Source organism: Salarias fasciatus, chromosome 10 (assembly GCF_902148845.1).
Source record: "Salarias fasciatus chromosome 10, fSalaFa1.1, whole genome shotgun sequence".
NCBI lineage: Eukaryota > Metazoa > Chordata > Actinopteri > Blenniiformes > Blenniidae > Salarias > Salarias fasciatus.
Window position 1 is genome coordinate 16834932 of NC_043754.1, and position 12940 is coordinate 16847871.

Here is a 12940-nt window from a genome sequence, read left to right on the forward strand (position 1 = left end):
AAACTAATGTGCTGCTGTATCCAGTGACTTTAACAGTTACTATTCTCATAAAAACATGATCATTAGATGTGTCAGTTCACAATAAGTGCAAACTTCAGAGGTCATGTGAAAGTTGTTCAAGCTTATTTATGACTGACAGTTATAAAACTGAGCTTCCATCAAAATATTTTTTTTCTTTGGAAGAATTAAGCATAATAGTCAAATTTGTAGTCAACGTTCCATCTCTGATTTGATGTGATTCTGAAGAAAGCAGAAAGAATTGACTGCCAGAATTATTACGTGAAATATACACAAATAAAAAAGGATTGAAAATATGTTGTATTACATTGATGAATTAAATATTAAGCTGAAAATGCTGATTTTCCTAATGCAGATTGATATTATTAATTACTTTTTTCTAAGTAGACTTCAGTCCAGAAATAATAAATAAATAAATAAATAAATAAATAAATAAATAAATAAATAAATAAATAAATAAACAGTTTCTTTACTTGATGCAAGAGAGATACAAAACCACTCGCCTCAATTGAGTTCATTCCAGTCAAATTCCTTTTGCAAAGATGTTCCAAAGTGGTGATAAACAAACTTTCAGGTTAAATAAAACCCTGCAGAAAATACACGTCACTATTTTTCACTCCTTACCCAGTTTGAAAGGCTGAACATTACGTAAGCTACTCTAATAATATTGTGAAAGAGGTCACAGGTTTGTATGGCGCAAGTGCATTGGTCTTCAATCCCAAAAACTCATTTACAAAATGACAGTGCACTGAAATGCCAGCTGCTTAACCTCACTTATCAAAGGAATGGAATGAGACCACAAGCAAAGGACTGAGAGGAAATAATCATTTGATTTGCTAATAACAAAGTATGTAGAGCCATTTACACCTTTAAATATCATATCTACATCAGACACGTGTCATAGGTAACTTATTTACCTTAAAGGGCGGGATTCCTGTGAGCCTGGAGTTTGAACTCAGATAAACCCAGAGTCACTACTTTGATGGACTGTCTCACTGCACGAGGACCAGACTGCTGCTGTCTCATTTGACCATGGGTGAGTGAAACATTTTTATGTTTATCACTCATTTTCTAATCAATATGTGAGTGTTATCTGCATTCATGTACACAAAATTCACATTGAAATGTTAACTCATGAAGTCATATAGTGTTTGTTTCTCATTGCAGGAAGTGTGCATTTGCATCGTATGTGTGGATTGTTTGTGGCCTTTAGTTTATGCTTGGTTTCCTGTGATGGAGGAAACATTCTGGTTTTCCCCTTGGACGGCAGCCATTGGGTGAATATGAAAGTTATTTTGGAAGAGCTTCATTCAAGGGGACACAACCTCACCGTGATCAGGGCCTCCAACAGCTGGTACATCCCAGAACAGTCTCCTCTCTACACCTCCATTACAGTTGAAATGGACGACAGCATGGAGGACTTCTTTGACGTGTATCTCGACGAACAGCTGAGGGTAGGTAAATGTTTCCATGTGCAATGGGAACAAAGTGCAGTCACTGATATGTGGAGAAAACCACTTTCTTGATTATTTGACCTCTTTTCTCTGACCTTGTTTAGGCAAAGAGAGAAGGAGCTTCATTCTGGACTTTTCTCAAATTCACCAAGCTTTTCTTGTCCATGATTTCTACGGCTCATGAAATGTGGGCTGAGGCATTCATTAAAATTGTTGAAGATCAGAAAGTGCTCCAAAGCATTTTAGATTCAAAATATGAATTAATGCTCACTGATCCAGCTTTGGCACCGGGTTTGTACCTTGCTAAATTCCTCAAACTGCCTGTCGTGCTCAATGTGCGATGGATTACAAGCGGAGAGGGCCACTTTGCTTTAGCCCCGTCTCCACTCTCCTACATCCCAGTGCCAGGATCGGGCTTAACGGACAAAATGAATTTCATCCAGAGAGTCAAGAACTTTCTTTTCTCCAGCATCGGCCTGTTCCAGCAGAAATTCATAGTGGAGCCGAACTATTTTGCTGTCCAAGAGAAGTATTTTGAGGGCAGATTTGACACTATCTCGCTCCTTCAGGAAGCAGACATTTGGCTGTTCAGGTCAGATTTTGTGTTTGAGTACCCTCGACCCACAATGCCGAACGTCGTTTACATTGGAGGATTCCAGTGCAAACCGGCCCAGCCACTTCCAGCAGATCTGGAGGAGTTTGTTCAGAGCGCCGGGGAGAAAGGAGTGATCATCATGACTCTGGGAACTCTGGTCAACGCTTTGCCCGCAGATCTTGCAGATGAAGTCGCCAGGGTGTTTGCCAAGTTACCTCAGAAGGTAAACCCTTTTCCTGCTGTTGTTTGGATTAACTGGGTTGTTGTTGTTGTTGTTGTTGTTGTTGTTGTTGTTGTTGTTGTTGTTGTTGTTGTTGGCCAATGGAGTAAACACAAGTTATCATCGTTCAGAGAAGCATCTAAGCAAATACATGACAGTGTATATTTTTTCTTTAGATTACCCTGCAGCTGGAAATTGATCACCAGACACATAAAATCTTTAGGTTGCTTAACGCAATCCCGGTTCTCAGAGTGGCATGAGTGAGGTATCTCACTATGGGATACGCCCCCAGCGTATGCCTCAGAACCATTTATCTCATTACACCAATCCTGATTGGCTGGTGATCCCGACGCCCGCAGAGGGTTGAGTTACCTACCCTTAAGTAGCCTGCTCTACCAACGCAGTCTCTCTCAAAATAAGCACCTCTTCTCGCTTCGCCCAGCAAGAAGGGTCTAGTGAGACATCTCACTCATGTCACTCTGAGAAACGTGGTTACATTAGGTAACCTAAAGTTCTCATGTCTTAGCATTTGTTTCGATGTCTCATTATGAGATATGGAAACTCCCGTATTGCCAGTCACGCTTATCTCCATCAACCACCAGCACCAACCACCAAGGGCCCTCTGCCCTAAACTAAAAGACCCCTGCAGTTAGGACTGCATGAGCCAGGCTCTGAGAGATGAATCTCCTGAACTGACACCCATTTACACAGGGCTCAGGATGCAGCCAGGCCTCTTGTACAATGAGCGCACAGGCCCACAGGGATCTGAAGACCCTGAGACATGTAGGCGAGAGCGATCGCTCCCACAATCCAGTGGGAGAGCCACTGCTTTGTGATGGGCCTCCCCCTGCAGGGGGTGAACCCAGGACACACAGAGCTGGTCACTGTTCCAAACCCCTTTGTCCTGTCCACAGGCGTAATTTACGTAGGGTTGGTGGGTTATGAAAACCCACGGGCCCCCCTGGCGCCCCGACGCTCCGTGTTCCGAGTGAGCAGCGCTCTGCGCCGCTCCGACGCTCTGTGTGAGCACCGCACCATTCGGCACCATTCACCACCACCATGAAAACGAAAACCCATGTGGAATACATCCCAGCTACGCCACTGGTCCTGTCCATATAAATCAGCAAGGCACGTACTGGATGCAGCGTGTGCAACTGCTGTTCTTCAGGAGAAGAAAATGGCAGTGGAGAAAATCCTGGAAGAACAATATGGGAGCATGAACCCACCCTCTTGGGCACTAAGGCAGGGTGGGGCTTCAGTGACACCCTGGCTTTCCCAGAAGCAAACTGAGTGCACGAGGAGTGCGCTGAAAGTGCATGAATGTCGAGAGTTGGGATGTCACCCTCTCCGGAGTCGGGACCGGCACCAAACTGTTCATGTTCTTGTTTAATTGTAACTGCGCCCTTGACCTGAGGTCTGGCTGTCCGGGCTATGGTGAAGGCTGGGGGGTAGCAAGGTGTGGCAGCTAGCAACAGGTGATAGAGCAGAGATAGCTCCGTCTGTGAACAATTAAGCTAGCTGTCACTGATATGCTATTCAAAGCAAGGAGAGGCACGTGAGTGATGCTGTGTAGATAGCACAGGCTACTTAAGGGTAGGTGGCTTTACCCTCTGTGGGCGTCGTGATCGCCAGCCAATCAGGATTGGCGTAATGAGATAAATGGTTCTGAGGTATATGCTGGGGACGTATCCCATAGTGAGACATTGAAACAAAAGCAAAGAATGAGAACATCAACAGCCTACAGATTGAAGGAAAATTGGAAAACAAGTTAAAAATAAGTTATACAAGTTAAATTACTAAAAGAAAAAGTAAGCCTGTGGTGAACTGTTATCCCACCTGGAGCCCATAATCACTTATGTTATGGGAGTACACAGAGTATTGATTTTAAAAGGAATTGACTGATACCACAATGACCCATGTATATTAACTAACCAGCCATACTTTATTGATCCCTTTAGGGAAGTTTTCTTTCCAATTCCAATTCAGTGTTTGATAGTTAGTTATATTTTTTTCCAACCAGTCCTAAAATGACATAGCTACATAAATACCATAAGTGATTATATAAAAATTGATGGAAACATCACAATCAAATCTTTAGCTTTAAGTTTAGTTCATTTTTATTTCATTCATTGATAAAAAAGAAAAACAAAAAAATTCAGTACAATACAAAATACAGTAAAAGTTTCCAAAGTTATGAATTAAAGCTGCAGAATAAAGAAAATCTTATGCAATCTGTTCTTTTATATCCCACAATCAACTTACTGTAAAATTATAAACATACAACAAACAAAATGACGATAAACACAGAGAAACCTTCACAGCCTCTCTCACATATCAGAGTTTTTCTAGCATGACAACTCTGTTTCTTCATCTCTTTGTATTTCAGCAATATGCTGGTTTTGATTACTTTTTAAAATCCAGCATGCAGATTTCAATCTTTAGATTCCGTGCCCAGAATGTTCCATAAATTGGCCCTGTTTACAGAAATCCTGCTTTTTATTTATTTGGTATTAAATCTTAGTTTTTTGAAATGATCTTTTCCAGTTAAGTTATAGTGACTTTCTCTTTTTGCACATCTGTTCTGGATATTGACAGATACATTTTCTTTATGAGCTTAATTTGAAGAATACTGAAATCTGCTGTGGCATGAAATTCCATTGATTTTTCTTGTGGCTCTTTCTCTGTCAAATGAAAACTTTTTTTTTCTCCGTAAACAGGTGATATGGAGACACAAAGGAGCGACTCCCTCTACACTGGGAAATAACACCCTTATCGTGGACTGGATGCCCCAGAAAGACCTCCTGGGCCACCCGCAGATCAAGCTCTTTGTTGCTCATGGAGGAACCAATGGCGTCCAGGAGGCCATCTACCATGGCGTCCCGGTGCTCGGCATACCCTTGTTCTTCGACCAGTACGACAACCTCCTGCGCCTGCAGGACAGGGGAGCCGCCAAGATTCTTGAGCTGTCGGACCTCAACGCGGACACTTTTGAGCAAGGCATCCAGGAAGTGCTCCACACAGACAGCTACCGCATGAACATTCAGCGCATGTCTCGTCTGCACAGGGACCAGCCTTTGGCCCCCATGGACCAGGCCGTCTTCTGGGTAGAATACGTCATGCGTCACAAAGGGGCTCCTCATTTGCGTACCGAGGCCTACAGGATGCCCTGGTACTCATATTACTCTTTAGACGTGCTGCTCCTCATGCTGACTGTGCTGACTGCGCTGATTGTTTCTACTCTGGGTGTGTTTAGATTTTTGTGCTGCAGAAGAAGAAAAAAGTCAAAATCCAAACAAAACTGATGAGGGTAAAATAGTTCAGAAAGATAAAAAGCAGCTGTATTTACTTGAGGACACATTTACTAGGAAATGTCATTTCTGTGTCTTTCTTGTCTCTGTTCCTTTTTTTTTTTTTTAGGTTTCCAAATGTTGGGTGTAATATTTCTTGATGAATTGAGTTCACTCCTTGATAGTGATGTTTTTGAAGTGGCATGATTTTATGAATCCAGATCAATAAGTGAGATCACTGTGAGACATTGATTATCATCACTGTAATATCACTGATGTTATTAACTTGGAAACTTGCATTCTGTTCATGTTTTGTACAAAATCAATTCATGTTTGACTGAGTTATGTCCAGACTATCAAAATAGTTGACACAACTGTAACATGCAAAAGACATTTTATGGACCCCTTGGCCCCTGGGTGAAAAAAATATGGCCTGCAGGCCAGATCTTGACTGGCAGAGGGTCTTTTCCTCCCACAGGTTGAAGCAAAGTGCAAAAACAAAAGAAAAAACATTTTCTCAAACATAGTATCTGCTGTTTATCTCAAACATATGTTCTTGTACCATGAAATACACAGTTTTGAAATAGTAGCAAACATGAGTTCGATACCTCCCTCCAGAACTGCCACCTTAACGTGGTGGGGGAGTTTGAGGGCCCGCATGATCCCAGGAGCTATGTTGTCGGGGGGCTTTATGCGCCCTGGTAGGGTCTCCCATGGCAAACAGGTGATGGGTGACAGGCCAGACTGAGAGCAGTTCAAAAGTTATTATGAGAAGGAAGACAACAAAGGTTGTTATGGCTCCCGGTATGGTGCAGCCGGGGCCCCGCCCTTGAGCCAGGCCAAGACGAAACCCACAATGCGGTTTTCATTCTGGTCGTGGAACACTGGACCAGCTCTATACCCTCCATAGGGTGCTCGAGGGCTCGTGGGAGTTCGCCCAGCCAGTCCACATGTGTTTTGTGGATTTGGAAAAGGCATTAGACCTCGTCCCTCATGGTGTCTTGTGGGGGGTGCTCCGGGAATACGGAGTCCGGGGCCCCTTGTTAAAGGCTGTCCGGTCTCTGTATGACTGAAGCAGGAGTCTGGTCCGCATTGTCGGCAGTAAGTCGGACCTGTTCCCAGTGCATGTTGGACTCCAGCAGGGCTGCCCTTTGTCATCGGTTGTGTTCATCATTTTTATGAACAGAATTTCTCGGTGCAGCCAGGGGCTGGAGAGGGTCAGGTTTGGTATTCGTAGGATTTCGTCTCTGCTTTTTGCAGATGATGTTGTCCTGTTGTCTTCATCGAACCCAGACCTGCAGCATGCACTGGGGCGGTTCACAGCCGAGTGTGAAGTGACAGGGATGAGAATCAGCACCTCCAAATCTGAGGCCATGGTCCTCGACCGGAAGGTGGATTGCCCTCTCCAGGTAGGTGGAGAGACTCAGGCCCAAGTCCAGAAGTTTAAGTATCTTGGGGTCTTGTTCACGAGTGTGGTAAAGATGGAGCATGAGATTGACAGGCGGAACGGTGCAGCAGCTGCAGCGACGCGGACATTGTATCGGTCCGTTGTGGTGAAGCGGGAGCTGAGCCGAAAGGCGAATCTCTCAATTTACCGGTCAATCTACGTTCCCACTCTCACCTATGGTCATGAACTCATGACTGAAAGGACAAGATCCCGGATACAAGCGGCTGAAATGAGCTTCATCCGTAGGGTGGCTGGGCGCTCCCTTATCTAACAGAGTGGTGTGTGTGAGGTCAATTTGGGTGATGTATACTCCTCTCAGCTTTCCCAGTGACAAAAGGACACACAGGTTCACCGGATGACAAAAGGAGTACAGAGGTTCCAAGTGAAAATAATTTATTCTATTCTTAGTTAAGTTCAGTTACATTCGTTCAAATTATTGTTTCAAACAAAAACACTTAATTGACAGGAGCACGCATCATTTCGGTCCAAAGTCCCGTGCGTGCTTGGGCTGGCCCACACCAACACGCCACCGTGTGGAGGACACGACACAGAATAACATTTAACATGGCAGCAGCTCCAGGACGGACAAACACAAGGACAAAGACAGCCGTGGTGTGTCTGCGCTGGAAACGGGGCTCGAACAGGGCAGAACCTAATAAATGAAAAGGGTTTGTTACAGCCTGTACACCTGTTGATTGATGTAAAGTTACCACACAACATACCGCTTCCTACTTCCGGTAGCGGGGCAAATGCTCAGATCAGCACCGGACCATCGGGACCCACGCACCCGATCTACAGCTGCTGCGGCATGCGCTTGACGCGCTCCCCCCGGAGCCATCGCGACACTGCAAAGCGTAACTTTCATCAAAACCAATACGATGCATTTCATGAGGGGAATTTAGCCTTTACCTGCTCTCACGAACCATCACTACCAGCCAGCACCAACCCGGAAGTGCAAGAACCAGAGGGCGACACAGACGTACAAGGGGTTTTTATAGCGCCCCCAGCCAATAGGCTGAGAACAACAATAAACACACCCATCCTGCCACACTTAGAGATAGGGTGAGGAGCTCAGTCACCCGAGAGGAGCTCGGAGTAGAGCCGCTAGATAAGCGGTGGAAAATGGATGGATGGATGGAGTTTGATACCCGAATCAAGAGATCAGTGGAAACCAGCTCTCTTATTGCTCATGAAATAACTTTAGTATTAAAAGTGAAAGTGAAAAAAACAAGCACGCTGAAGGCAGCAAAATGTCCCAATTTTAGGACATGTCACTGCTTTTAATCAGGGAGTATCTTCCAAATGTTTTGTAAAATGGTTGACTTTTCCAAAATTCTCTTCAACTTTATTTCACTAGAACAAATGAAACATTTGGAAATGTGTTGTGTTTACTTATCATTACACTGTCATTTTACTGGTCTGGCTTAGTCGGAATCTATTTGGGCTGTGTTTAGCCCCTGAAGTAAAATAAGTTTGACAACATGGCATTGACTCCACATCCCTCATTGAACAAAATCAGATTGTCTCAATTTCTAAAGAAACAATTGATTTCTTCACATACAGAGGAAGAATTTTTTTTATATTTTCTGAAGATAATATCAAATTTCCACTCAACCAGGGGTAAAAACATGTTCTGACCCTTTCTCTTTAATTTGACAAATATCACAAATGTATACGGCTGCTCTGAAGTTACAAAACTTTTTTAATGTGTTGTTTATCACAAGAGGCATTTTTTCCCCTGTCTTCCTGAATCCCTCTGGCTTTACTTTGTCAGTAACGACAGAGGTATTTACAAATCAAGAGCATATGCATCTATTGCTACCAGAACACTAAAGGCAGATTTTATGGAAATTTCACAGATAAATTATGCGCTACTTGTTTGCCTTTGTTTTTATCTGGATGAGTTACATCATCCTCTAAACTACAATCAGTCCAGCCTGAAGACAAGCGTTGGAAAATGGAGTCGCATTAAAACAATTTCCCTTCTCTAACAGTTCAAAAACAGATGTCTACAAACAATCAAAAGATAAAAAAGAAAGCTCTCTTTGATAAAAAAAAAAATGATAAAGCTCACATGGGTTTGATTTGAACATGACTGAGATTGCCTTGGTTAAAATGCAAATACAGTCTTAATGTCATTTTGCTTATCATCCAGTGGTGCATTGCTTGAGATTATTGAGTCTATTGATGAGAAAAGTGGATTTCCTAAAACATTCGGGATACTGTGAAGTCTGAGCAGAAAGGCAGAAGGCCTGCAGGTCTCTCAACAGAACATCGTTCAAAAGAAGTTTTCACCAATTTAACCTTATCCGTCACCAAATGGCGAGCATGTGTGTAAGTTCTTTTCTGACACAGTGCTGGTTGGATTAAAACCTCACTGATTTACCCAGCAGTCCATGCAGAGTGATGTGGAGGTTTTCTGCAGATCTCTTTTCCTCTGAGAGACGTCATTCCCTGAAGCCCGAGCAGGCCACAGCTGCTTCGCTCTGCCACGAAGCAAAGTCAAAACAAGTTTAAAACTGGGAGCTTTCTGGACTGCATCAAAACTGAGTTTTTTTGTTTAGATAGAAAACAGAGAAAGAAACGTGCCTACGTCATTCTTTTAGACTGAGAAGGTAGAAAACATTTCTTTAATTTACATTTAAGAAAGCTTCCTTAGATCTGGGACTGTCTGGGTTATATTTGAATGGGTCAAAGGTCAAATAGTGGTGCACGCCTTATTTTTAGTTAATGTGCCATTCTGTACTTTTGACTGTAAAAAATTCAGAATGGCTTTCTATGTGACGAATGTGAAACAAAACAGCTGTGATAAAGTAACATGCAGACAGCAAGTAACAGCTGTTTTAAAGGTGAGCTAATATTTGTTTGGAGTCAAAAATATCTCTGGTACAGTGGAGTCAAGTTATTGACCGTGTTACTACGATCGGGTATGTTTTGTGCTGCTTTTAGCTGTTAATACCATTTAAGTCAACAGTGAACAGGAAAGACTCCACAGCTGTGGATTAAAGTATTATGAAAGTAATGCATTGCTTTTGGATGCAGTATTTTCATATGTAGTATAATGTAAGTCATGTCTCAAATTACTGTAAGACTCTTCAAACATCTGTGTAACATGAAATTACACAGCAACATATAATTAACAGCAACTCGTTGCATTTGAAGCCAGCCCACCGCATGTAAACCATATAATCCTTATGCCACAGAACAACAGGACCTTCTGCTCCAACCAAGAACACGAGACATGGGTAAAGGGCCCCATATCACTGCGGAGTCATTAAATTCACACACATGCGAGTCAGTGATAAAGGATCTTTGTTATCAACAGCAGATCACTGTTCTGATCGTTTACTGCCAACTTTTGACCATTTAAGCATAGAGGACACCGGTTCAGACTAAGGGGGGCTTATTATCCCCGCTGGTTATTTATTTTCTGTATCACAGTCAATTAAAACTCTGTACACCCTCGAGGTAAAGCTGTTAAAACAGTGATTGCTACAAAACCTGATGACTGGTCAAATGATCTGTTTTAGTTTCACAACTCCAAATTTACTTTGTGTCCAAACATTGTTTTAAGGTGAAATGTGATCATTAAATTCTCTAAAATTACCTCATTAATCTTTGCTCATACACAAGTGAGCTCTTTCTGGAGCATGCTGGAATTTCTAAAAGATTCTGCAGTCTTCTCTCCATCGTCACTGGTACCAGAAATTGTGCCATAACCTCTCCTCTTTTTGTCACGTTACCTTTTGCTCCGTCATCTTGTAACTATCTTTTTGCCTTACTAACTCCCCTTTGAATTTCTTGGAAAATTCTTCTTGGGATAATGATCGGTACAAGATGATCTCACTGTGCATGTTCTTTGTTAGAAAGGGATCAAGGCCGAGCAGGACGTGGCTGTATTTCAATCCCGAGCCTTTAGCAGGAGTCTAGCATTACTGATTGCGTTGGGATGGGAAAGTAAAATAGCCATTGACAAAAGACTTAACAAAAAAAAAAGCAGCAGAGAGAAATGAACAAGATTTTAGTGCTTCTGGATTCCATAAAATACTTTTCAAGTGAAACTAATCACAAGTTAAAAGAGCATATTTGTTAAATGACCTCTGTGTTGTAAGTGATAAAAAACGCAGTCTTTGTTACTAAGTAAATAAAGCAGAAATCATAAAAACACACATGCAGCACAAATACCAAATATTACAAAACCAAGTATTATATGATTTCCCCCATGAAAGAGATACAAAACTGGGCAATTCATTGTTGCATGCTTTTTCTTCTTCTGTTCTTCAGGAAACCTGTAGGCGCAGGTTTCATGCCTCTCTCTTTACGTGTCATTCAACATGTGCACAAACATATGCAGCTTCTTGAGCTTCAGCTGCTCCCAAGGCATGATATCATATTCAGCACACACAGACACACACATTATTTTCACTCTCTGAGGAGGACCTACTGGCCAGGAGCACCACTGGATCCACTGATCTGTGCAGCGAATCGTGTTCCTCTGGAGCGTTGGGCGTTCGCACGTGTTGCCGCCTGTTGACTCCTGGAAATCAGTCACACTAAAACAATGCGGTATCCTCCCGGACAGACTGCATTTCTCGGTCTCCAGGCTGAAAACGTAGTAACACCTGATTACATTTAGGATTTTGGTTTTGGCAGCCCATTTCAGCTGATAAATACTTTCTGGTTAAGTCATTCAAAGTGAAGTCAATGGAAACTGAATATATTAGGTTTTCAGACAACAATGGAAATCAATCAATAAATGGAAATCATATTAAACTGAATCAGGCCAGATGCTTTTTTCATGTCTGACATTCTGGGCTTGTCTTTTTTTACCGTATACACCACAGAACACTAAATGATGGTGAAATTAGCACAAGTGTCAGATCTGGAGAGGTCTGTGAATGTGTTTCTGTCACAGTACATCTGTGGTGAGTTTGATGCCACTTCACTCATGGCGCCGCAGAATCCCGTCAGGCTCCATAAATTTCAGATCTATAGTTGCGGGCAGCTGGTTCTTGTTTTGAGTTGGAGGACCTACAACTCAGCTGGCTGCTCCGGGAAGAGCGTACAAAATGTATGGGGCAAACCACAGACAGAGACAATATAGAGCAGACCGCAGACAGAAAAACAGCCTAAAATATGTCTTCCTATGGGAAGTGGTGGGATTACCGGTACTGCTTGTTTTTATATGTCATAGGATTATTAGTTATAAATAAATTCTATATAAATTTAGCAGCATATTGAGTAGTGACTCATTTGTAACAGAGAAATAACCAGAATTATTCAACGTGGTGACACTTTTCTCCGATTTTCCTATTCACTTTAAAATCTGATTATCTTTAAATTTTTTTTTTTTTTTTTATTCCACTGTACAAAATTACAAAGAAAAAATCATTCTGACTGTAATAAAATGCAAAAGAGAGTTCATGTGATTGGCATCTCTCTATACAAATGTTGTCTTTAAGCACAATCAGAAATCTTTTGGGTGATCCTAAATTGATACTCTACTTCTACATACTGTATAAGGGAATTTGGAGTAAAAGTAAAATAGTGTTCATTCCAGTCTAAATGTGTCACTTCACGGCAGCTGCTGTTGAGACGCTGAAACCTGCCAAGTCTGGCGCCTGGTCAGGGTCTCAAGGGGCCGACCAACCAGGTGTGTTCTCTGGAAAACAGCCATGGAATGCTCCTGTACAGTCGTCAATACATAAAATCACTGACCGATGATGACCGCTTCAAATGCACTTACCTGCAAATCACCCTTCTTTGAAAAGTCATCCATTTCAGCATGATACAGTTTTGACATAGGTTGTTGGAGATAACTGCCCACAGGCAGGATCGTTACCGCCTCAGCTTGTGCAAACAGACACGCTTAACCGTGTACGACCATGCTGACATGGAAAGACGATAGCAAGGAATGTC

General features: G+C 42.4%; 1 protein-coding gene across 1 annotated transcript; it reads left to right on the forward strand.

Moving 5' to 3' along the window:
- Positions 1-1050: 1050 nt before the first annotated feature.
- On the forward strand, positions 1051-5589 carry ugt5d1 (UDP glucuronosyltransferase 5 family, polypeptide D1). Its single transcript, XM_030101372.1, has 4 exons — positions 1051-1054; positions 1186-1472; positions 1577-2290; positions 5005-5589. Exons 1-4 carry the CDS (start codon positions 1051-1053, stop codon positions 5587-5589), a joined length of 1590 nt encoding a protein of 529 aa, XP_029957232.1.
- Positions 5590-12940: the final 7351 nt, after the last annotated feature.